This window comes from Stomoxys calcitrans, chromosome 4 (genome assembly GCF_963082655.1).
Source record: "Stomoxys calcitrans chromosome 4, idStoCalc2.1, whole genome shotgun sequence".
In the NCBI taxonomy this organism is placed as follows: domain Eukaryota; kingdom Metazoa; phylum Arthropoda; class Insecta; order Diptera; family Muscidae; genus Stomoxys; species Stomoxys calcitrans.
In genome coordinates, this window is record NC_081555.1 from 70,857,300 (window position 1) to 70,882,953 (window position 25,654).

The following is a 25,654-nucleotide window of genomic DNA, read 5'->3' on the forward strand; positions in this document are numbered from 1 at the left end:
AACATAAACCTCAAATGCATCCTAGAGAACCCCAAGTGTTGCAAAAATTATTGCAAAACCTTTGATAAACGTCGAGTCAATAGCTTACTTACCGGTTACATTATCATTGGAAGCAGCAGCGTCATCATTGCCACTACTGCTGCCACTTTGATTCGAAGTTGTTCCAGACGTTGTGCTACCACCGCCCTTTACGGGTATATATAGACCATAGTAGGGCATTTTTAAGGGCTATTTTTCAATTGACCTCGGCCAAATTGTTGCTTTTTCACAGTTCAATATATATATTCCTTTTTTTTATTCAATATGTATCAAACACAAAAACCAAAGAAACAATGATCAGAAAAAACAACTAAATCGTATGATTTTTGCGTGCTGGGTGTTTCACAACACCGCCTACTAACACTAAATGTAAATCATCGATACTTTCCAGTTGTCTAATGTTACAATTATCTTTAAGTTGCTTGTTGGCTTGTTATATTTTTGTCGTTTGTTCACAATTAAACTGTTTTATCTCTTCGCACAAGGATCTAAATGTCGATTTTCTATCAAATCGATTATTCAACTTTTAAGCTAAAAATCGAAGGATTTCACATCGATAAAAATCGAATTATCGATTGATAAACAGTTGATTTTTGGCGCCAATTCATGGGAGCTAACATGGCACATCAAGCGTTAAAGCTGAGCATTCAAGGGCCAGAACAGAATGAAAAATGCAACTCTGGAAACAAATCCCATAAAAGCAACTCGCAAAAGTTAAAGAATTTTCAATTTGGATTAAAATTGAACGTCATTCTGTGTTGCCATACGTAAGGAAGAGTTTTTAGTCGTTAAAGTTTACTTTTGTGCGTTGCTTTTTTTGGATTTGGTTCCAGAGTTGCATTTTTTAAGGCAACGAAGTTCAGCTTTTTTTGGCCTGAAGTTCAGCTTTTCGAGAGGAATGCTGTCAAACACCTGCCGTGTTTTATTTACCCACTAAGCGGATTTTCTCGCTTAGTTTATATGCAGCTAATCTTAAGTTCAGTTTTTCGAGAGGAATACTGTCAAACTTCTGCCGTATTTTATTTACCCATAAAGCGGACTTTCTCGCTTAGTTTGTATGGAGAAAAAGTCTACATCGATGACTAAGCGGCATTTTTTAACGCCGCTTAAACTGTCTTTAGACGATAAGACATGTCATATGTAAGCCAAAAACACCATATCTGAAAGTTGTACACTGTTGCGGTCAAAGTCTAACGCAGAGTTCGTGAAGAGGAAAATATAAAGGAAAAAAATTTTTGCGTGGAGCTTCGCTAGGGGGAGGCCTTTTTCTCCCTGGTGGAGGCCTCAAAACCACCTTCGGTTTATATTTTTTTTTGTTTTGAGCAAATTTGGGGAGGGGGATTTTTTTTTGTTGCGTTGTTTTGTTTGTTTTTGTATGCTCCCCCCCCACCACCAAACGCTGCGAATATGATTTTTTTATTTTTATCCCACGTAGGAGGGAGGGATGACATTTTTATTGTTGTTGCCTTATTGTCAGCCAATTCCCTCATATGCCTTGATGGAGAAAGGGGGGTTGCCGTGTGAGGGATGATCTTCTCCCACCCCTGTTCTCATGTCCCACGATGCGGAGAGGGGGATGCTCAGTGTGGAGGGATATACTTCTCCCATCCCAGGTCTCCTCAATTCCTCATTGGTGCTATGGGGGCCGCTCCATCTGGAAAGAAAAGAAAGAAATTAATTAAATTAAGGATAAAAGAATACTTGTGAGATTGGCGTGCACCGCCAATCATATGTTTTAGTGTGTGGATCCTGATTGGTTCAGTTTGACACCCCATCGAAATGAGAAGCGTTCCGCCACTACGTAGTAGCGTATCGTAACGCCACGTATTGTGAATTGATTCATTCAGGAGAATGTCTGGAGTTGAGAGCATTGTGTATTTGGATAATCGTTAGCACATACATACATTTGTGTTATATTGGGTAAACTGCTATAATGAGTAAACTGCTATAAACTGCTATAAGGATTGTGGGAACGAGAGAAGGGATTAAAGCCAAAATTTAGAATAGCACGAACACATACTAATAGCTCCTAGAATGAGACGGCTAGAACTGTGGACTATTTATAGTAGATGGTATATAATATATATATTTGACAGAAATGGCCGACTTAGGAAATTTTGGCCAAGCGCACGCTCATGTGTGGAATTGGAGCCATTGCAAAATCTTCCATCAGCAAGTGTAGACGGACGAGTGAAAGTGGAAATATAAAGTTATTGGTTGAGCAGAAAATTATAGAAATTTTACGCTAGTGCAGTGACGGCTTACATCAGGCACGGGTTTTGTTTTAATGTAAACGTGCTTTAAGTGATTATAAAAGAATAAGAAAAGGTACGTAAGCTTAAAAGTGTGGTTGCAAGAGTAATCGTTCAACTAAAGAAATAAAAAAGTCAGGATTCACTGAATAAGGTTAAGCCAAGCGATCAGCCGATATACTTTTTTTTTAATATTTGGCAGTACTTGGCATTGAGGATGTCAACTTGTTCTCTTTTTACATTCATTCTTTGTTTACGTTTTCTCCTATATGATGACATTTTCAATCGTCAGATTTGACATCCTTAATGATGTTTATGGGGCCTATCCACTTTGTGTTTTTGCATGTGACCTAACCTTCTATTAGTGAATCCTGTAAAAAAGTTAATAAAACAAGGAATTGTTGTAACAAGTTATAAGCAAATGATCGATATGAAGATTAATTCAGTGAAAGAAATTATAATTAACGATTAATCTTGCAATGACGAAAGTGTACTGGAGAATGTTAGTGGACTCTGGGAGTAAAACAATCAACTCCGATTTTATAGGTTATCCTGGGAAAATAGACTGATAAATGGTGACAGAAGCTAGTGCCCAGGTGTCCAAAGAAGACCGAAAGGGTATCTCTCTATATGCTTGAAAGCTAGAGGAGAAAAGAAAAATTGTAGAGTGCTAGCTTCATCAAGCTTTTGCACGAGGATTCTCTTGAAATTTGTACGGAATCGTCCGGAATTCCCAGGTAACCACATTTATATTACGTCTACATTGTTCTAATTGTGATCAAGGACACCGAATCGACCAAGAACCCAGAACCAGAAAATAGTATACCTTAATGCTGATATAAATTTGCAAAGCAAGCCTTGATATGGATTTAGCTAGGTTTAATTTTTATTATATTTTAAAGTTATTGTCTAATTTGTAGATGTTATTATCATTGTAATATTTGTTGTCAATAGTGAACAAAAAACCATTGGGTATAATATGTACATTTCCGTTTTTATAACAATCTTCGAGCGCGGTCAACGACGGTTGTAGTCGCGTTAGTTCAACGCAGTAGAATATTAGGGGGTAATTAGTGACGGTCTTCTACGACTTTAGGGAGCTCCTTCAGGTCAGGTAGTGGGACGTCCTGTGGAACACATTCCCCGGACTGTATGGACGAATGCAATTAGAACTGGGTTGCCATCATTTGCGTTTTTTTTATACCCTCAAGTGATTTTTGAAGGCCATGGAAGGCTTAATTATGATAATGATGTTTTTTTGTTCCTGTATGTTTATCTAGGCTAAATCATAGTATTATTGATTCAAACTTTTGTGTATTACTTTATAAATATTTAGTTAGTTTTTTTTAATATACATGTGACGGTTAAAGTGAGAACGTAGAAGGGAAAGAAAGGCTATAACGTAATCTATCGCCATCAGTCCGCTCTTCTGTTTTGGTTTATATCCTGCTGGCAGGACTCGCTTTGGAAAGATTGTTAAAACCTAGAAAGATACAAAAAAAAAAATCATATATACATACAATACATCAATAACAAAATTTTTTTTTTTTACATAAATATTATTAGGTAACCCAACACATTATTTACATTTTATTTATTATCACATGATTATTATTAGTGTTAAGATGGTTAGTTAATGTTTAGATTAGTAATTTTTATTTTAATAGCAATAAATGATTTCATAATTTTTATAACGTAAAAGATATTATGGAGGTCTAAATCTATTAAAAGGGGGAATAGGGTTAATTTATAAGCGGGTAAGTGAAGGGTGAGCGGTTCGAGGGGTCATAAATTAAAAACATAAATATTTGGAAATTTTATGACCAAGGTCGGGCGGGCGGCTGGAGGTAACACCTTCCTCCCTATCTGGATGTGTGCATTAGATGTAGATGTTTGTGTGTAGTGTTGATATTTTTAATTGTGGATGTCGTTGGGCTAGAGGTTGGGATGGACACACCCCAGGAGAGACCGTCTAAGCTAGCTGGTCCCCGAGCTCCTCCTAGTGCCAATACGGCATGTAACAATATGGCGCCCAAATGAAAGTTAGACCAGTTTGAAGCTGGAAATAAATGAGAGTAAGAGTGTATAACAGCTAGACACTGTCCAATAGACCAATAGCGTGATGAAATAGCCCAAAGTATCTGTGAAGGTTAGCAGGAAGTACCTGTTCAAGTATTCTTAGCCGTTTCGGGGAAAACCTGAAAGTCCGTAGTGAGAGTATTTACGCTGTGACTTTCAGCTATACTTTTATTGTATACTGTAGGTACTGGTGGTCATAATTTATAGCATAGACATTGAAGTTCGATGTTCTATTTGTATGAGATGTGTCCATGTGTTGCTTAGTTGAATGTAGTTTCAGTTTGAGGTGTTGTAGGTGTAGCAGTTAATCATCGAATCGGTAACCGCTCAAAACACAGTGTTTAGAGGACTGGAGTATCGTAGAGATAATATACTGACCTTTGGCTTATGTTAGATGTCAAAGCACAAGCAACACTGCTTATATATTTTTTTTTCAATTTGTATGGTAATTTCGTTTACACACATCCGAGATTGCTCTCTCAGGAGAGAGTCAGATACATGATACAGAGACACCGCACACTCAACCCGAATAAATTAACCAACCCCCGTATGTTTACAAAGTATTTTGCGGATTAAAACGAAAGACTTAGCGAAAAAACTCGAATGAGAATGTTTTTTTTATTAATCGATTCATTATTATATTTTATTTGAAATTTTTTTTATATATTTTGCATTAAAAGACTCGGATAAATTGTAACTCCCTTAGGACGGGTAAAGTTACTAATTAGGGGAGATTGCAGAGAGAATAAAGTCTAAAGTATGAATGTTGTAACCAGGTCGAAGACAGGAAATAGTAAGCGAAAATCTACAGATCTTGAAGTGAACTCTTCCATGATATACAGCCGGAAGAAGCAAAGGAAATATTATAGAAAGAAGGACATAATGGAAGGAAATAGCCGTAATTCGAACCAGGGCCAGATCCACGATCTATCTGGAACTATTAATGTGACTAACGAGGAAAGAGGCGCATCTTTTATGCCAAGACCGAATAATACTGTTCCCGATGGTCAGGGTGCACATGGCGGCGTGGATGATGACGTAGGGCCTGATGTTAGAGAGCTGGTTGTCAGTGAGACACAGTCGATCCAAAGGAACTTAGAGGGCCAGGTCAGAAGATTGGTTAACGATGAGATGGTAGATGTGAGAAAGACTTTAGGGGATTTGACTTTGATGGTGAAAGAGCTATCTAAGACCAGAAAAGATGGTAGTGATTCGAGTGCCCCGAATAATTTTCCGAGTAGGGGTCAAGATGTTTCATCGGTTAATAACCCTAGTATGAATTTACAAGATATACAGGTAGGGAATTCTAATTGCTTACCAAATGGGAGGGCCGGAATGAATCCTTATGTAATGCCTTTTCCAGCTGATCGGCCAATGACTCAGCACGTTCAAAATGACGAGATGAGACGATCTTGTAGTAGAGAGTCAGGGTCTCGTAATGCTGATGGTAATAATGGACAAATTAGAATCAGAATAGATAAATTTGGGTTACTATTCAATGGGAATACCTCTCAGATGAGTATCGATGATTTTGTTTTTCGTCTAGAGTGCCTACAGGCACAATATGACATTCCATGGTCCGAGGTAGTTCGTGATTTTCGTGTTTTATTATCGGGTACAGCATATGAATGGTATTGGCTTAACACTAAATCGCGTATTTTTACTGATTGGCCATCACTTCGTCATGCTTTATTCAGTCAATATCAGACTGTAAGGTCCACGTTTGAGTTGATGAGAGATCTGTCGGATAGAAGGCAACAAAATAACGAGTCAATTGATGCATATTTTCAAATAATGTGTCAGCTACGATCCAAACTCTTGCAACCTATACCAGAGTACGACATGATCAAGATTCTAAAAAGAAACGTTAAAGAGAGCCTGGGAAGAATTGTTTATCCTATGATGATATCGTCAGTAGAGCAATTGCGAATGGAGTGCAACGAGGCGGAAAGGAATTTTCCCCGTAGAGAGATAAGAAACGCAATGCCACCACCACGCACTAATAGATTTGTGAATGAGGTATACATGGACGACGAGAATGATGAAGATGATATACCTGGGTACATGCCAACTGAAGATTTGGATGCAATTAACATGGAAAGAGGTGCATTAAAGACAATGGTGAATTGTTGGAACTGTCACACTCCAGGACATATTTTTAGAGACTGCCCATCACAGAAGCGATCTTTGTTTTGTTATAGATGTGGTAAGCCCAATGTAACAACTCCTACATGTCCTACTTGTACTGTTGCGGGAAACCAGAAGCGGGGTGTGGGGAGAACAGGAACCCTACGCCAGACCGAAGTACCTGTAACGGTCGAAAAGTAATATTAGCAAAAATTAATAAGGAAAATGATAATGCTATCGTACCAGAAGTGGAGAAAATCCCAGAGAAGTTTGAACCCGGCTTAAGACACTATTTGCCAATTAATGTGAGAGAGAAGAATTATAAAGAAACTAGAGATAAAATATTTAACGACTATGACGGTAACATTAAGATTTCTAATCGCATTAGGAAAGTCAGAGAAAAGTTTGCCAGAAAACGTATTGAGATAGGCTTACTAGTAGACTCGGTTCGAAGAGCATTTGAGGTTGGTTCTGATCCCCGTGTTTTTGCTGAAGTTGAAATTGAAGGAAGAAAGATTTCAGGATTGTTGGACTCCGGTGCTTCAGTCAGCATACTAGGTAGAAATTGTAGAGAATTTATAGAGGAAATCAATCTCGATATTCACCCCTTGTTGACCAACGTGAAAACTGCCGGTGGCCAGCAACATAGAGTATTGGGTAAAGTAGACTTAACAATAAAATACAAAGAGCAGCAGCATCAACTGTTACTGTATCTATGTCCTGACTTGGAACAATCTTTATATTTAGGAATCGACTTTTGGAGGAAATTTAGATTAGCTCCTGATGTGATTGGCGTGGACGAGCTTAATATTGATCATGTTAATAAGGAATTTTTGTACCCTAAATCAGAATATAAGTTGAAACCCCATGTGTTATCTGCCGAACAACAGAATCAGCTGGATGAAGTTATTACAAATTTTGACTCGTTTGAAGAGAAAGGTCTTGGTCGTACCACAAGAGAAGTACATACTATCAAATTGGTGGAAGGAGCAGTTCCAGTAAAAGATAGATACTATCCCATTTCTCCAGCGGTTCAGGCAATAGTTTATAAGGAAATTGATACCATGCTAGAATTAGGGGTAATAGAAGAAAGTGAGAGCCCTTGGTCGAATAGAACTACAGTCGTTAGAAAGCCAGGCAAAAATCGATTTTGTCTGGATGCACGAAAGATTAATAAGCTCACTATTAAAGATGCATATCCGCTCCAAAATATTGACGGGATATTGAGTCGAATTGATGAGACACATTTCATTAGTAGTGTGGATTTGAAATATGCCTTTTGGCAAATCCCACTAGATGATGAGAGTAAACCCTATACGGCTTTCACTGTGGCAGGACGGCCTCTTTACCAATTTAAAGTTATGCCGTTCGGCCTATGTAACGCCGCTCAGAGATTATGTCGACTTATGGATAAGGTTATCCCACAGATGCTCAAGGAAAACGTTTTTATTTATTTGGATGACCTGTTGGTCATATCGAGCACATTTGAGGAACATCTACGACTTTTGAGTAAGGTAGCTAAATGTTTGAAGGAGGCCAACCTGACGATTGGCCTAAAGAAATCGCAATTTTGCTTTCAGGAACTTAAATACTTAGGGTTTATCATTGGCGGTGGTAATCTAAAGACCGATCCAGAGAAAGTCGAAGCCATAAAGAAAATAAAATTACCCAAAAGCACGCGTGAAGTCAGAAGTTTCTTAGGAACCGCGGGATGGTACCGGCGTTTCATTAAGGATTTTGCCTCCATCTCAGCGCCCTTAACAGACACCCTCAAGAAATCAAAGAAATTTGTATTTACGCCCGCGGCAACTGAATCGTTCGAAAAATTAAAAAAAGCTTTGACAACTGCCCCTGTATTACGACATGCGGATTTTTCAAAACGGTTCTACATCCAATGCGATGCATCCGATTACGGAATTGGGGCTGTTTTGTATCAACTTAATAATGCGAATGAAGAACATCCCATAGCATTTTATTCACAAAAGCTCAACTCATGCCAAAAGAATTATACGGTCACTGAAAAAGAATGTCTGGCTGCAGTGATGGCCATAAAAAAATTTAGACCCTATGTAGAAATGATGCCGTTTACGGTAATAACCGACCACGCCAGTTTGAAGTGGCTTATGTCACAAAGGGATTTAAACGGTCGCCTGGCCAGATGGTCATTACAATTGCAAATTTTTGACTTCGACATAGAACATCGCAAAGGAAGTGAAAATGTTGTGGCAGACATGTTGTCAAGGGTGCCTTGTTTATCTGTGGAAGAGATTAGTAAAGAAGATCTACTTGATTTTGAAACTACAGAGTTTGGATGTGATGAATACAAAGAATTGATAAAGACCATTGAAGAAAACGCAGAAAGGCTTCCTGATTTAAAAGTTTCTGATGGTATGATATACAAAAAAACAGAATTTGATCGCGAAGATGAGATGGAGAACATATGGAAGTTATGGATTCCTGGTAATCTCACGAGTACCATCATAGAAAAGGCACACTGTGCTAGCACATCGGCCCACGGAGGGATTGCTAAGACCCTAGAAAGGGTGAAGAGATTCTTCTATTGGCCTGGAATGACACGCCAGATTCGAGATTATATTAGGTCATGTCAGGTGTGTAAAGAGACAAAATCTGCTAATCAGAACTTAATGCCTTCGATTGGACAGGAGGTCATAACTGAAAGACCATTTCAAAAGCTGTACATTGACTTTTTGGGGAAGTACCCGCGGTCAAGGAGTGGCAATTGCTATATATTTGTGGTGTTGGATCATTTTTCCAAATTTGTGTTTCTCAAGGCGATGAAAGACGCCACTACCAATAATGTTGTTCAATTTTTAGTCCAGGATGTATTTCACAAATTCGGAGTCCCTGAGGTGATACATAGTGACAATGGGTCACAATTTGTGGCAAAAGGCTTTGAGAAAATGATTGAAACGTATGGAATAAAGCACCTTAGAACGGCAGTATATTCTCCTCAATCCAACGCGTCGGAAAGGGTCAATCAGTCCGTGCTGTCGGCAATCAGAGCCTATATGGAGAACGACCACCGCGACTGGGATTTCTATTTATCAGAGATAGAATGCGCCTTGAGAACATCTGTCCATTCAGCGACAGGGGTAACCCCGTTTTTCGCCCTTTTCGGGTTTCACATGTTTTCGAATGGATCTGATTATAGATTGACCAGAAAGCTTCAATCGTTGACCGATCATGAGCTTACCACCTTGAGTCAAAATGAAAGAATGGATTTGATTCGTGATAAGATCGAGAAGAACATGCATGATGCATATACAAGGAGCGCCGAAAGATATAATAAGAGGGCTCGAAATCTCAAATTGGTACCGGGTCAGGAAGTTTATAGGAGGAATAATGTTTTAAGCGATTTTGGAAAAAATCGAAATGCAAAGTTTTGTCGAAGGTTCCTAAAGTACAGAATAGTCCGACCGGTAGGGAACAATATGTTTGAGTTGGAATCCCTGGATGGCAAATCCATTGGAATATATCATGCCAAGGACATAAAGTTATAAAGTGCAATAATACTAACTGTGATATAATTAAGGTGCAATACTAGGGTTAGGTATACTAGATGATAAACTATCATAAGAGTGTCCGTCCCATACGTGTTGTGGAGTACCTGATTATATCTGGATAGCATTGTGCAAGTAACTGAACCCCACTGTGATATTTTACCTTTTTTGTAAATTTATGTCCAAAAATGTTTGTCGGTGATCGTAATTATACACCTATGTACTTGTAATTATACACCAAGTTTCTTGTAATTATTTCTTTTCATGACTATACAGTCCCTAGTAATTATAAATCCTTTTTAGTTAGTTTTTATTTTTTTTAGTGATTATACCTTTTCTACTTAATGTTACCTTTTATCAATGACTTTGAATCTACTATCAAATTCACAGTGGCATTTTTTTTTCTCGGTGTATGATATATTCTAAAGATTTCTTGCCATGTACCAGGGGGACAATAGACTTCCTTTCGGACTTATTATTTCTCGCCTGTTCAATCGAGACTACACTCGATGTGATGTTTGCATGGGGATATGGGATCATAGAGGGTGGTGAATACTATGCCCACGAAATGTATGCAGTTTTTTTCTACGTGTAGCCAATACCATCGTTCGTACAATATAATGCATTGACCAAAACGAAGTGCAATAGGCCAGGAGATACCGTGACTGACCTTAGGGTGAAGTGATTCCAGTCATGTGGCCATCGGCAGGGGGAATCCCGTGGATAACGTTCTGCAATGTATTACAAACAGACACGAAGTAATTGGATCTTTATGATATGATACGCAGTTCACTTCCCTAATGTTGCTTTCATATATGCCCGGCTTGAGGATCTCAGGGTGTGGGAGTTCCCCACGTGAGATCATTATAGACAACGTCGCCCGCACACCGTCCCTGTTGACTGGGAATAGACAGGTCCGGAGTTTTGTTGCGGTCAAAGTCTAACGCAGAGTTCGTGAAGAGGAAAATATAAAGGAAAAAAATTTTTGCGTGGAGCTTCGCTAGGGGGAGGCCTTTTTCTCCCTGGTGGAGGCCTCAAAACCACCTTCGGTTTATATTTTTTTTTGTTTTGAGCAAATTTGGGGAGGGGGATTTTTTTTTGTTGCGTTGTTTTGTTTGTTTTTGTATGCTCCCCCCCCACCACCAAACGCTGCGAATATGATTTTTTTATTTTTATCCCACGTAGGAGGGAGGGATGACATTTTTATTGTTGTTGCCTTATTGTCAGCCAATTCCCTCATATGCCTTGATGGAGAAAGGGGGGTTGCCGTGTGAGGGATGATCTTCTCCCACCCCTGTTCTCATGTCCCACGATGCGGAGAGGGGGATGCTCAGTGTGGAGGGATATACTTCTCCCATCCCAGGTCTCCTCAATTCCTCATTGGTGCTATGGGGGCCGCTCCATCTGGAAAGAAAAGAAAGAAATTAATTAAATTAAGGATAAAAGAATACTTGTGAGATTGGCGTGCACCGCCAATCATATGTTTTAGTGTGTGGATCCTGATTGGTTCAGTTTGACACCCCATCGAAATGAGAAGCGTTCCGCCACTACGTAGTAGCGTATCGTAACGCCACGTATTGTGAATTGATTCATTCAGGAGAATGTCTGGAGTTGAGAGCATTGTGTATTTGGATAATCGTTAGCACATACATACATTTGTGTTATATTGGGTAAACTGCTATAATGAGTAAACTGCTATAAACTGCTATAAGGATTGTGGGAACGAGAGAAGGGATTAAAGCCAAAATTTAGAATAGCACGAACACATACTAATAGCTCCTAGAATGAGACGGCTAGAACTGTGGACTATTTATAGTAGATGGTATATAATATATATATTTGACAGAAATGGCCGACTTAGGAAATTTTGGCCAAGCGCACGCTCATGTGTGGAATTGGAGCCATTGCAAAATCTTCCATCAGCAAGTGTAGACGGACGAGTGAAAGTGGAAATATAAAGTTATTGGTTGAGCAGAAAATTATAGAAATTTTACGCTAGTGCAGTGACGGCTTACATCAGGCACGGGTTTTGTTTTAATGTAAACGTGCTTTAAGTGATTATAAAAGAATAAGAAAAGGTACGTAAGCTTAAAAGTGTGGTTGCAAGAGTAATCGTTCAACTAAAGAAATAAAAAAGTTAATAAAACAAGGAATTGTTGTAACAAGTTATAAGCAAATGATCGATATGAAGATTAATTCAGTGAAAGAAATTATAATTAACGATTAATCTTGCAATGACGAAAGTGTACTGGAGAATGTTAGTGGACTCTGGGAGTAAAACAATCAACTCCGATTTTATAGGTTATCCTGGGAAAATAGACTGATAAATGGTGACAGAAGCTAGTGCCCAGGTGTCCAAAGAAGACCGAAAGGGTATCTCTCTATATGCTTGAAAGCTAGAGGAGAAAAGAAAAATTGTAGAGTGCTAGCTTCATCAAGCTTTTGCACGAGGATTCTCTTGAAATTTGTACGGAATCGTCCGGAATTCCCAGGTAACCACATTTATATTACGTCTACATTGTTCTAATTGTGATCAAGGACACCGAATCGACCAAGAACCCAGAACCAGAAAATAGTATACCTTAATGCTGATATAAATTTGCAAAGCAAGCCTTGATATGGATTTAGCTAGGTTTAATTTTTATTATATTTTAAAGTTATTGTCTAATTTGTAGATGTTATTATCATTGTAATATTTGTTGTCAATAGTGAACAAAAAACCATTGGGTATAATATGTACATTTCCGTTTTTATAACAATCTTCGAGCGCGGTCAACGACGGTTGTAGTCGCGTTAGTTCAACGCAGTAGAATATTAGGGGGTAATTAGTGACGGTCTTCTACGACTTTAGGGAGCTCCTTCAGGTCAGGTAGTGGGACGTCCTGTGGAACACATTCCCCGGACTGTATGGACGAATGCAATTAGAACTGGGTTGCCATCATTTGCGTTTTTTTTATACCCTCAAGTGATTTTTGAAGGCCATGGAAGGCTTAATTATGATAATGATGTTTTTTTGTTCCTGTATGTTTATCTAGGCTAAATCATAGTATTATTGATTCAAACTTTTGTGTATTACTTTATAAATATTTAGTTAGTTTTTTTTAATATACATGTGACGGTTAAAGTGAGAACGTAGAAGGGAAAGAAAGGCTATAACGTAATCTATCGCCATCAGTCCGCTCTTCTGTTTTGGTTTATATCCTGCTGGCAGGACTCGCTTTGGAAAGATTGTTAAAACCTAGAAAGATACAAAAAAAAAATCATATATACATACAATACATCAATAACAAAATTTTTTTTTTTTACATAAATATTATTAGGTAACCCAACACATTATTTACATTTTATTTATTATCACATGATTATTATTAGTGTTAAGATGGTTAGTTAATGTTTAGATTAGTAATTTTTATTTTAATAGCAATAAATGATTTCATAATTTTTATAACGTAAAAGATATTATGGAGGTCTAAATCTATTAAAAGGGGGAATAGGGTTAATTTATAAGCGGGTAAGTGAAGGGTGAGCGGTTCGAGGGGTCATAAATTAAAAACATAAATATTTGGAAATTTTATGACCAAGGTCGGGCGGGCGGCTGGAGGTAACACCTTCCTCCCTATCTGGATGTGTGCATTAGATGTAGATGTTTGTGTGTAGTGTTGATATTTTTAATTGTGGATGTCGTTGGGCTAGAGGTTGGGATGGACACACCCCAGGAGAGACCGTCTAAGCTAGCTGGTCCCCGAGCTCCTCCTAGTGCCAATACGGCATGTAACAACACATCGTGTGATAAGTCTCATGAATACAGAAAGTGACAGCTTATATGACACGCCTTGTCGTTAAACGGCAGCTTTACTATTGCCGTTTATTGAAACATAATGTGTCATCATTCAGCCTGAATGACAAAACTGAAACAGAAAGAATGCAACATATCAAGGCGGATTTAAAAAGGTGGTCTCACGCGAACAGCTGTCATCAGCCGGTCAGGTTTGACGGTATTAAGATGACAGATTTTTGTTTGCATTCTCTTTGTTGTTATCTTCTACTGTACTCATGTACGCACACATCCGCTTTGATATGTTACATTCTTTCTGTTTTAGTTTTGTCATCTTAATACCGTCAAACCTGGCCGGCTGTTAACACCTGTTCGCATGAGACCACCTTTTTAAATCCGCCTTCGTGTGTTTGGTTCTTTATTATAATACACACACACAGCCAAAACTCGTTGATAGATAGTGCACTTCGCGAGAAAAAAATGTCTTTAGCTGTTTAAGGTGCAAAATTAAAATTAATTCTAAAGCTATGCTGATGCAATTTCCCGTAGCAAATCCCAAAGTTATACGTTTTCCCCACAAAATTCCAGTACTATGTTTGATTCTGCGAAATTTTATCATGATTACATTTCATAGATAATAAATTCTAAAGCAAAAACACTTGTTGATTTCATACATTGTCCCTAACATATGAAACTATTTTAATAAAAGCATCAAGTTATCAATGAGATTTTAGTAGTGTTTCAAAAAAGAAATCTCGAAAACAACTATTTTCCACAACGAAAAACGAACATAGTACCAGCCATATCACGAAAAATAATCCCCTGTTTGGGGAAATTTCCCCTAAGGTTTGGTATTCTATTCTACTTTCGGAATAGTCGCTGAAATTTTTAATTGTTCCGCGAGTGGAATTTGATAGCAATCAAATATTTTTATTGCACGTTTTTTATCTCCACTTATCATTTTCACCATTTAATTTCTTGTTTCGTAAATACATGAAGAAAAACGAACCATAGCAATTAAAAAAACATACAAAAATGATGCCGGCAATGGTTTCAAGTGTTGCCACTTTGATTATTTTGGTAATTTTCCTCACAATAAACAGAGTACTACTATTCCTCCTATTTTCAGCCTACGTTTCGCCGACGCTTTTTTATATGGATTTTGACAGCATTCTGCTTGAAAAGCTGAACAGAATACTCAGCTTAATCTGACAACACTGAGCAACAAAAACATTAACCTTATCAACCAAGCCAAAATCAGAATAATTATTTTTTTGAGAACGATGGAGAACGCAGAAACTCAGGATATGATAGAATGTCCATATGATAAACATCACCAGATATTGAGGACGCGGATGCAGGTGCATTTATCACGCTGCAGGCGAAATCACACCAATTTGAAAAAAACTACATGTCCGTTTAACGTGACACACGTACTAAATGAACCAGAACTTGAGGTAAGGATCTACATTCTTTAATTTCATAAGTGCACAGGATCATGTGTGTTAAAAGTTTTCTTCTAGTTTTTTTTTCGAAGAACACAATACCCCGAATTGCAATTTACGCATGTAGAAAACGAAAGTTTTCTTTGCCTTAACCTGACCGGTTTGCTAAACTCGAGATCACAAAATTAAAAAGAGATTACAAAATTAAAAAGTATAAGGATTAGATGATATTGGTGTTTACCAATTCAAAAACCGAAACGTATGGGATTGTGTTCTATTCTATATGCGAAAAAGTTAACAGAACATCATTATTTAATGGTAGTTACCCTTAATTAGCTTTTAAAAATTACTCTGCATCATTGAAACTTTCATCCCTATTTTTTACAGTTTCACGTTAGTGTTTGTACTGAACGGAAATCGCTTGAACATTTTAGAAATGTAGTAAATGCCCCAACAAAACCAACTATACCTCCTCCTATGCCTGTTTATGAAAGTGAAGAAACTTGGGACGATGACGAAACACCATCTTATAATCCCCAACATTATGCCGCTAACTCCAACGTCTTACGTTCCATACAAGGAGCTTCACCAGCACAGAGAAAAGCATTTCGCAAACAAGAACGATTGCGACTGCTTGGCATTGATAACAATTAGCATCATTTTATAACTGTTTTAATTTTGGATGTGATTTGTATATGTTTGTCGATTTTAAATGCAGAATATATGTTTACCTTTATTTTTATATAAATTTTCCTATATTTCAATTATTATACATATAGTTTAAATTGCTTTTAAATGCAATTGTAATGACAAATTGTTTACTTCTACCATTAAGAGACGAAATACACTTTACAAAGTAGAATACAAAGTTTCAATTTTATGTGTATCGCAAAAAACAAAATTAAAATTTTTGTATATATGTGGTTAAAAGGTGGGTTGCCCTGGTAGCATATTCGGATTGCCATTCCCACCAGAGGTCGTGTCTATCTCTACTGTGGTATCATAATGGACTAAAATTGTCCGATTCTGGAAATTAGACTGCCACTCTAACCTAACCTAGGTAAGGTGGAGTTTAGGATCCCATTCATCCCTCAATAGAAACGTAATTATACCGCTTTAATGTGTATCACACTCCTTTTTCAAAGTGGTTGTTTCAACATTTGCTCCTATATGTGAGCAAGCTCGTTGCGGTCCAAAGGACCGATCACCGCGGAAACTGGTTGGCCATGTGTTATTTAAATAACTCGGATTGTCATATCGAATACCATAGGTACGCAGTATTTATGCAAGGGCCGGTGCCGCCACGCCTCTCACTGAAACTCTCCGCTGATTGTCCGTGAATGCCGTTGCAGCTACTCCGTATGTAGCATTCCACTATTCACAACCTGTGGACGCGCCCGGTAGCTCGCAACTAATCTTCTCGTGACAGCCTGTGTGGTGTTCACAGCTATCCCGTGCAGGGCTGTTGTTGTTATAGGCGCACGCTTACATGTGGTGGTAGCGAGAGTTAAGAAGTAAAAATGTTAAAGATTGAATCTGATCTAAAAACGATTCGGAGGTTTGATTATCTAAACTTTGCTCCACATTGCCCTCTCTTCCTGTGGAAACTAGAAAAATGGAATATCATAAAAAGGCAAGTATGCTGATCAATAATGAAATTATGCATTTATGCCTTTAAAAGTCAAATATGGCCATAATACATTATCAATAACTATTTATTAAGTTTAACATTTATTCCTTTTACATATACAAATCAAAATCTATGCGACTACTTTTATAAAAATTTGTCTTCTCACCAACTCTTCTAACATATACACCATTGCCAAATTTGCCGCTTTCCGACATTTCTAACATTTTTTTCGTGCTAAAGGGGCCTTGTAGCTGCGAATCATCTTGATTAACCTTATATTCCCAAAGTACTTCTTTGCTCTCAGAGGCTTCTTGTTTCGTCTTGACAAGTTCATTGGGCTTGTCATTTTTCAAAAACTTTTCCTTTTCAGAGAAGTCGTCGGAATACATGTCCAAATTTGAAGCTTGTGTTTTGGATGTTGAGGGGGTAGAATTTACTTTTTCTTCGATTGCCTCATATGTCATCTCGTATATATCCATGTTGCCAGTAGCCGTAAGTATTGCGTTGACCATCTCAGTTAATTGCATTATTTTGTCGGCATCGGTATCCACAATTCCATTCTTTTTATTCCTAATTCTCTCAGCCGTACTAAGTTTTTTTCTTTGTTTGCCTAGGCGCCGTATAGTTTGGGACACTGTCTCACTTTCCATCATAAACCCGAGAATATTCTGATACACCTGACTTTGGTTTACCACATTAAGAGAGTCAGGTTTGTCGGCATCTCTATCCTCTTTCTCAGCGTGACTCTCGTCTACTTTTAGCCAGTCGATGTTGTCTAACCAGTTATCCTTGATTTCATTTGTTTTGTTCCAATGATAGTGACCCTCTTTGTCAAAATGGCCCTCTTGTAGTTCTTCCCGCATATTAAATGGAGTAATCTTGACATCGTCCCGAACGTTTGAAATGCCATCTTCTTCACCCTCCACATCATTACTGTCTTCTCGTTCGTACTCATCGCTGTCTTCTTCATCAGAGTCTAGCGTATGTTTTTTACAATTGATATTCGATATTTCATCAATATCTAGATCACTTTTCCTTTTAGAATCCATTGTATTTAAATGCTTCAATGAAAATAATAAAATTTGTGTATCAACGCAGAAAAATTGGCTCGTCTGCATTGACATTTATGGAAGCGCTGTTTACTTTGCAATTGAGAGCCCAAACAAGAGATGTGCGCGTGAGTGATTTTTTAAACCACTCACGAGAAAATACTACAATTTTTTGCTTTAACCATATTATTTATCTTCGGCAGTTTGTTGATAGAAATATGTACCTATGTTGGATTAAATAACAAAATAAAAAAACAGTTGGCTACACACTCTTTCGAAAAAAAAGCGTATAATTTTTTTTAAAAATGTCGAAATCAGACTCTTCCCTCGACAACCGCAATAATTATTCACGCACGGCATTCTCATGAGAAACTAACTTATGCAAAACTTGCGTTTTCTAGCGTTTTAAGGCATTGGCACAACTTCTGAGCAATGTAGTTGATTAGAACTTTGTAAGTGTGGTATTTATATCACAGAGGCGTTTTCGCAATGAATTGGATATGAGTAAAACCTATCAACATTCGCCACTTGAAGCCTTCACACCTCAAAGTGTCTGAGGATGACCTTCCTTAACCAAGAGGTCGAAACGCGTCACACTATGGTTGGTGTTGTTTTATCTTCTGGCTTTACTTTTCCAAAAAAAAAATTCAATCATTGAGTCTCGAAAGAAAAACAGAAATGAAAATTATAATATAAAATGATTTTCACCTTAACAGGCAAAAAACTTAAGAAAAAACACAATTTTTTGCTTTAACCATATTATATGAACATATAATATATTGTGAGTACTGATTTTGTAGCGAGTCGTACATTTTCTCGTGAGTCGTGGTAAGTATCGTTAGTAAGTTAATCACGACTCAAAAGCTCTTCCTCACGAAGAATTATTCGAGTCACGATCACGTGATTGTGTTTGGATCTCACACACAAATAATGTGATTCACACGTGATACGATAACTTACGTGCACACCTCTGGTCTAAGCTCAAAACAAAGCTAGGCAAATTTATATGAGGTAAAGTGCTAGGTAAATTTATACAAGGTATAGTCATTAACCAAACAACAACGAAATCAACTATACAACCCTAGGCTGTAAAATTTCCGGACACTTCCTAATTGACATTATAGTTTTTATTTGCATTATCATATGTAGCAGCCACAAGATTAACCACAGAGTTGTATAGTTGATTTCGTTGTTGTTGAGCTAATGACTTTAACATATATAAATTTGCATAGGTCAATAGCATGGTTGAATTAATAAGGTTGGCTCACTTATCCAGCTGATGCAATTGTCCAACTCCAAAGTTGTTTCCAAATACCACTCAAAAAATTTAAAATCCAATCAAAGCATTGACGTTCAATGCTTTGTTTGGATTTTAATTTTTTCACATTTTGTTTCTTTTTTCACGTTTTAGTTTATAATTTACACGTTTTTATTTATAAATCCTTTGATCTTGTGGCAACCTTATTTCAACCATGACACGACCTCTTAATTGTACCATGTGTTGTATCGTCTGAGTCTAAACCCAATGGAAGAGTCTAGAGTAATAGTCGAATTAAATATGTACGTATGTACATATCATATCATCATACATATTAGCTTGATGACAAAATGGCAGCTGGTTGTACGTACCAGATTGACTTGATGGAATCCTTCAACGGCAAGGGCTTTCGCAACACTGCTACAACGACAACAAAAAAACTTCGAAGTCTAAGGATTCGTGCCAGATAATTTTGATGTTATTGTACAAATGAGACAAACTTCTTTATACTTGCAACTAATAGAAAAAAAAAATACAATAGTTTCTCCACCAGTCTCATTCTTTATATTTCTTCTTACATATGGGACCGCTAGCAAATTTTTCCAACATCTTTGAACTCCAATTTGTATTTTCAGCACTATATTGTGCAATAATGGAATAGCAACAAATGAACGCTACTCAGATGCTGCATTTATTCAGTTTAAACAAATTTCGTATAAAACTTGAACCAAATACAGTAATTAACAACTTTATCACTACTTTGACAAATAGATATTGAATATACCATACTTCTTTATTTCATTTTACGCCAGACTCTTAATTGATTTGACGCCGGTCGCCGGCGTGTTTTTCGATTTACGATCCAGACTCTTTGGTTGGGTTTAGAGTCGTAACTTGCACGTGTGTATTTGTTTGTAAACAATATTTTTTTTAATATACAAAACTTAGACGATAGGGAGTTAAGTTTCAAAATCATTTGTAAAAATGTCCAGTGATTCAGAATACGAAGAACATATGAAAAAAATGTTGGAAGCTTCAGACACGACTTTTTTGAACAATGAAATGTTTAAGGACAAAAGCAAAATAAATGCCAAGGAAATCGATAAGCATACCAGCGTTAAAAACCCAGGTATTTATTTACAATTTTTTCTTCGGGTTTTTGAAATCCCCAAAATTTACAAAGCCGTTCACTCATTTTTCTGCTCAAAAAGAATTCAAATCTTTGGAAAGCGATGAGAAGTTAATATATAATTTTCTGCTCAGTGGGTTATATATAACCCATGCAGCAACACAGTGTCTAAATCTTCTACAATAAAACAACGTTCTAGAGGAGTGTCAAAAACTTCAACTGACTGACACTTGAAAAACTTCTTCTGACACTTGATATTTTCGCAGAATTCGAAAACAGTTGGTTGTTGTTGTTTTATATCCTTCGTCTGCTTGATTCTGTTGAGTGGCAAGTTTCAGGAACTCTGCGACTAAGATGGGATGCGTCCACAGCGAGCTGGGTCTGAGTCGAGTGGGGCTGGCTGAGCAATTAAACAGATGACGTGCATAGTGTGGACCCTGGTCACAATCGGGATATACATCTTGCACGTCGGCATCAATCTGTGCTCTGTAGGAGCTGAGGCGGCTGCATCTGCCGGGACGTAATTGAGCCAGAAATACTCTGTTTTGGAGGGGGAGGACAATTTCTTCAGGTGCAATGGGTCATTCTCCAAGGACTACATTTACCCGATAGTTATTTACCGCATCTGCTACCGTGTCTGCATGAATGTTGTCTCTTGTAGCGCTGAACCTCACGCTCAAGATCATGTAGATTTACCTTAAGGCTTCTTTCGGTGGATACCTATCCACAAGAAGATGGTTTGGGGAGTCTCTGCGATAACAGCCCAGAAGGTATTGCTTAGACAGCATGTAGTTATGTCTTCGCACTGGTAGGATCTTTGTCTCCTGGTGGAGGTGGTCCACATGAGAACTGAGAAGACAGCAGTTCATTCATTTCATTCATTCATTTTTTATTAATCAAACATCGTCCACCCGGGCTTTACATTGATACAATAGATTGGAACATTTTCAGGTATTAATAATTCGGAGATCTGAATATTATTCCACTGCGTGTTACAAAGCTGACGAGACCACAATGGCGCTGCATAGCTTACCACAGGTCGTCCAATTGCTTTGTACGTGGTCAACAAGGTTTCATTGTCTGCACCCCAATCGCTGCCGGCAAGTGCCTTGAGAACCTTGTTTCTACTTTTGACTTAATCGCAAATTGCTGTGGTATGTGGGGAGAATGTGTAAGAGCTGTCAAATGTGACCATCACAGTCAGTTCGGCATTCACCTCACACGTATTTATGTCTTCATTTTTCTTGTGGCGAAATATGAGGCAAGTTCGTTGAGGTAGACGTTCAACTTAACACAGATGTCAACAATGGGTGGGGGGCCTGATGCCATAATCGTGCAATCGTCGGCATATGATACAATCTCTATGCCGTCTGGTGGAGGTGGAATGGAGGAATGGACAATTAAGTAGTTTTTTAACTTATGTTAGAAAAAGTACGTCTTATGCATAGTGTGATTATTTATAGGCCTGATGGCTTCGCATTGCATGAAATGAAATAAATAAAAAAATAGGTAGATTTTAAACAGTACCGGAGATATCACCACGTCTTGGTGAACTCCCTGTTTCACTCTACGGTGCTTCGACTTCTTATCCCTAACTTCCACAAATGTCTGGCGACTACACAAATAATTCGCGACCAAGCGTTTCAGGCCTGGCTGGAGGGATGTGTTGGAGATGTCCTCAAATAGTTTGGCATGGCTGGCCGTGTCGAATGTCTTCCATAGGTCCAGTGCCACGAGACCCATCATATCACATGGCCTGGGCTGATTGAAGCCACGGCAAATATGTGCGGTGATGGCATGCAAAGCAGTTGTTGTGCTATGCAGTCTTCGAAATCCATGTTGATGCTCGGCGAATGGAAATTCTTTTACGAGGCCCGGGAGGAGTAATTCCTCAAGCGTCTTTGCTGCTGGTGAAGGGAGATCGATCTGTACGACCCCCCCAAACTCGGGTCCTTTCCAGGCTTCAGTAGCGGGATCACTCTGCCCATTTTCCAGACGTCGGGAACTATAGGAGTGTTCAAAGACAGGTTTTATTGCTATTGTGAAGGGTATAGTCATCCCTCCAGGAATATGGGCTGCCTAAGCTAATGGTTGTAAGTCGAGTAGTCTAAGTAGGTGCACAGGTGACCTAACGCGTTGGCATCAGGCCAACTTTCCGCTCGCTGCTAACATATGACATTTGCTAAGGTTAGGTTATAGCGGCGGTTTGAGCAGACCCACAAGACATTTTTGCCCATTGTATGGGCCTTTAATCTTATAAAAATGTAAATCAAGTCTATTTTTTAATGTTTTTTCAGACCTTTTAAAATCACAACGTTATCTTTTGGACGACGATGATGATAACGGACAAGATTTTAACCTCCCTGAAACAATGCAAAAACATATGGCTAAAAAGTTGTCAGAAATTTTAGAAAATACCTACGAGTTTGGTGATTTTGCTAGTGAGTCGGAATGTACAAAAACTAAGAGTAAAAGCCGTGTCAAGTTATTAAAAGGCGATGTGAATTACGTAAAGTCTTATGAAGAATTCGAATACGAAACGAAAGGTCCCGACAAAAAGCCTGAAATCAAGAGACGATGTGTTGATAAAACCGAATCGTCTGTTCTAAATGATAATCATCAACTAAAGAAAATTGCCATTGATGGCAATGATATATTAGCTGGGAATGAAGTCAAGTTTTGGGCTGTTAAAAAAGAAAGAAAAGACAGAATATTTCACTATAGGGAAGGAGCAAATGGAGTAGCCCATGCTAAAGAAACTATAAACGAGTTTACAGCTCTAAGGCGTAAAAACAATTGGAACGAAAGCAAAATAAAAGATTATAGAAGAACATAAAAAATAACTCAGTATGTCGATGCTTATCTGTTAAAAGGGATTTTAAACCTTAATTTCACGCTTAAAACTAATCCAAATAATTTTAAGTACTTACAACATGGAGGCCACTGTAGCGCAGACGTTAGCATGTCCGTCTTTGATGCTGAACGACTGGGTTCGAATCCTGGCGAGAACATCAGAAAGAAATGTTCAATGGTGGTTATCCCCTCCCAATGCTGGCGTAATTTTTGAGGTACTTTGGCATGTAAAAACTTTCCCCAAAGAGGTGTCGCTCTGCGGCATGCCATTCGGACTTGGCGGAGGCCCCTTATCATTGAGCTTACACTTGAATCGGACAGCACTCAGTGATATGTAAGAAGTTGGCCCCTGTTCCTCAATGAAATGCTCATGGGCAAATTTGCATTTGCAACAAGTGAAAGCGTGCTAAGTTTGGTTGGGCCAAAGCTTATATACCCTGCACCGTGGATCCCATTTGTCAAGTTCTTTGGACGGTTTTTCCATTATTGGCAGAAACTTAAAAAGATAATGGGAGTTCATAACAACAATTCTCCATAAGTTTTTATATGATGGCAAAACTGCACTTTATAGGGCGCACCTTCGATTTCGCAGATATTTGGTGTGTAGCTGATGGTTGACCCCAGGAACACGAATCCAAAGTCTGTTTTTGGGGCAAAGACCCCTGGGCCTCCTAGGGGCCAAAACGCCCCTTTGGGGAAGTTGTCCAACGTAAGCAATATGGATATCAAATGAAAGGTATTGTCGAGTAGATAACGAATATGCAAAAACATTCCTAAAAATTGGATCCACGAAGGATGGATATGAAAAAAAAACAAGGAATCGGGGGGTGCGCTCTACAAAGCGCAGTTTTCCTAGGAGCCCAATTACCGCATACGTAAACGAAAATGTTTGTTTTGGCATTACTGCATTCATTAACGAGTACATTATGGAGTACCAGCTGTCCGAAATCCCCAGTATTTGAATGTAATTATAATACGAAAAAAGTAAATAAACGTATTAGTACTAATTTACACAAAATAAATGGGCGACAAAAGTTTGAAATGGCTCAATTCATAACAATCTGAGTTTGGACAAAATATGTTGCAAAATTTTAGCGAATGGAAGGCAACATCTTAAAGGCTATGGAAGGAATAGTCCTCTCAGTTAAATTACTATGTGTCAAGAACAAACGATGCCAATTCTTGGATAAATGTAAGAAATTCCAATTGCAGCTTTGGTGGTATTGCGTTAGTTATGAGCGCTGTGAAGTTTTGCTCAAAACGAGTCAAATGGAATTTATTATCGGGAAAACATTTTTGAGTTGTTTTGGAACCATTGGCAAGCAAGTAGTCAGTCGTAGACTATGGAAGTGCCAAAAAGACTCGGCTCCAACAGATAAAGCATGTGTAAACCAAGAATGGCTAAAAAATTATGTTCCACACTTCATTTACTCCACAACTCCTGTCCAATTCGCCAGATGCCAATCTGACGGACTTTTGTATTTGAGTGACTTTTGAGAGCAAGCAAAATATATGCCCCTATGAATGCGTTGAAGAAATCCATAGTGAATGGGCGAAAATACCGGCAGATTACGTTCGCGTAGCTTGCAATTCGTTTCTCTAAAGACTCGGAACAAAAGTTAAAGCAAAATGTGGTCATATCGAGCTAAAATGGATTAAAAAATTTAGTTTATATCCACACTTTGAGCGTGTGTCGAATGATAGCAATCTCCTATGGTGAGATATAAAAATGATGTAGGGGGTTGTTTTTTACACTGTGGGAAAAAATTTAATTTTGTTGTGTTAATCGATCATTTTTTCTAACACTGACAAATTTTGACGTTTGTCAAAGATCAAAGGTAAACAAGATATGCGCGCCACATATAATATAGGAAAAAGCTAGAAAATAATATTTATGTGTGTAGTGAATATTTTTCAAAAATATTTTCTACTACTGCTAGCAGTTATATTGCAAATGCGAACGTTGCAATATGGAGATATTTTAGGTCTTGCTTTGGCGATTTTGCTACCATTCGACACACAGCCATTTTTGTACTTTGGCTGTGTGTCGAATGGTAGTTTTATAACGATCGGTTGTGTGTGTGCTTTATAGTTAAGAACCATAACACACAAATGAAGAAAATAGTAGCGAACTAGTAAATCACTCAAAATCAGAGTTGCAATAATCACTGATTTTGACAGATAGTGCACTCAATTTTTTGTTGTTGGCCAACTGCTCCCACCTGTTAAATTTGCTCGTTTTTCACAGTTAAAACCCCAAATTTTCCCGACACTTTTTCGAATCACTACACAAATAACAATTATAAAATAAAATTTTCATTAAAATTTCCCATAAGTTAGGGTTGGTATTCTGTTCTGCGAGCGGATTTTGACTGCTATCTGTTATCTGAACTTATTGTTTTCTCTATTTTATATATTTTTTCTCAAATAAATAATGAAAAACGAAACATTGAAACCAATAAAACAAATAAAAATGATTCCGACAAGTGTTGCCACT

General features: G+C 38.0%; 4 protein-coding genes across 4 annotated transcripts in view; 2 read left to right on the forward strand and 2 right to left on the reverse strand.

Annotated features, from left to right (window-relative positions):
• LOC106095208 (ankyrin repeat and LEM domain-containing protein 2 homolog) overlaps positions 1–518 on the reverse strand; it is a 68,889-nt gene extending 68,371 nt beyond the window's left edge. Inside the window, exon 1 of the mRNA XM_059366583.1 lies at positions 93–518. Within this exon, the coding sequence (XP_059222566.1) occupies positions 93–219 (127 nt within the window). The 5' untranslated portion in view covers positions 220–518. The remainder of the gene's footprint in view (positions 1–92) is intronic.
• A 14,439-nt stretch (positions 519–14,957) lies between these two features.
• On the forward strand, positions 14,958–16,019 carry LOC106092712 (gametocyte-specific factor 1 homolog). The gene is made up of 2 exons (XM_013259623.2): positions 14,958–15,250; positions 15,626–16,019. Exons 1-2 carry the CDS (start codon positions 15,077–15,079, stop codon positions 15,890–15,892), a joined length of 441 nt encoding a protein of 146 aa, XP_013115077.2. The 5' UTR covers positions 14,958–15,076; the 3' UTR covers positions 15,893–16,019.
• Positions 16,020–16,935: 916 nt separating this feature from the next.
• On the reverse strand, positions 16,936–18,209 carry LOC106092717 (CD2 antigen cytoplasmic tail-binding protein 2 homolog). Its single transcript, XM_013259635.2, has one exon. The coding sequence runs from the start codon at positions 17,990–17,992 to the stop codon at positions 16,979–16,981; it is 1,014 nt and encodes a 337-aa protein (XP_013115089.2). The 5' UTR covers positions 17,993–18,209; the 3' UTR covers positions 16,936–16,978.
• Positions 18,210–20,025: 1,816 nt separating this feature from the next.
• LOC106092718 (uncharacterized) lies at positions 20,026–23,147 on the forward strand. Its single transcript, XM_013259636.2, has 2 exons — positions 20,026–20,304; positions 22,602–23,147. The coding sequence occupies exons 1-2, from the start codon at positions 20,160–20,162 to the stop codon at positions 23,138–23,140; spliced, it is 684 nt and encodes a 227-aa protein (XP_013115090.1). The 5' UTR covers positions 20,026–20,159; the 3' UTR covers positions 23,141–23,147.
• Positions 23,148–25,654: the final 2,507 nt, after the last annotated feature.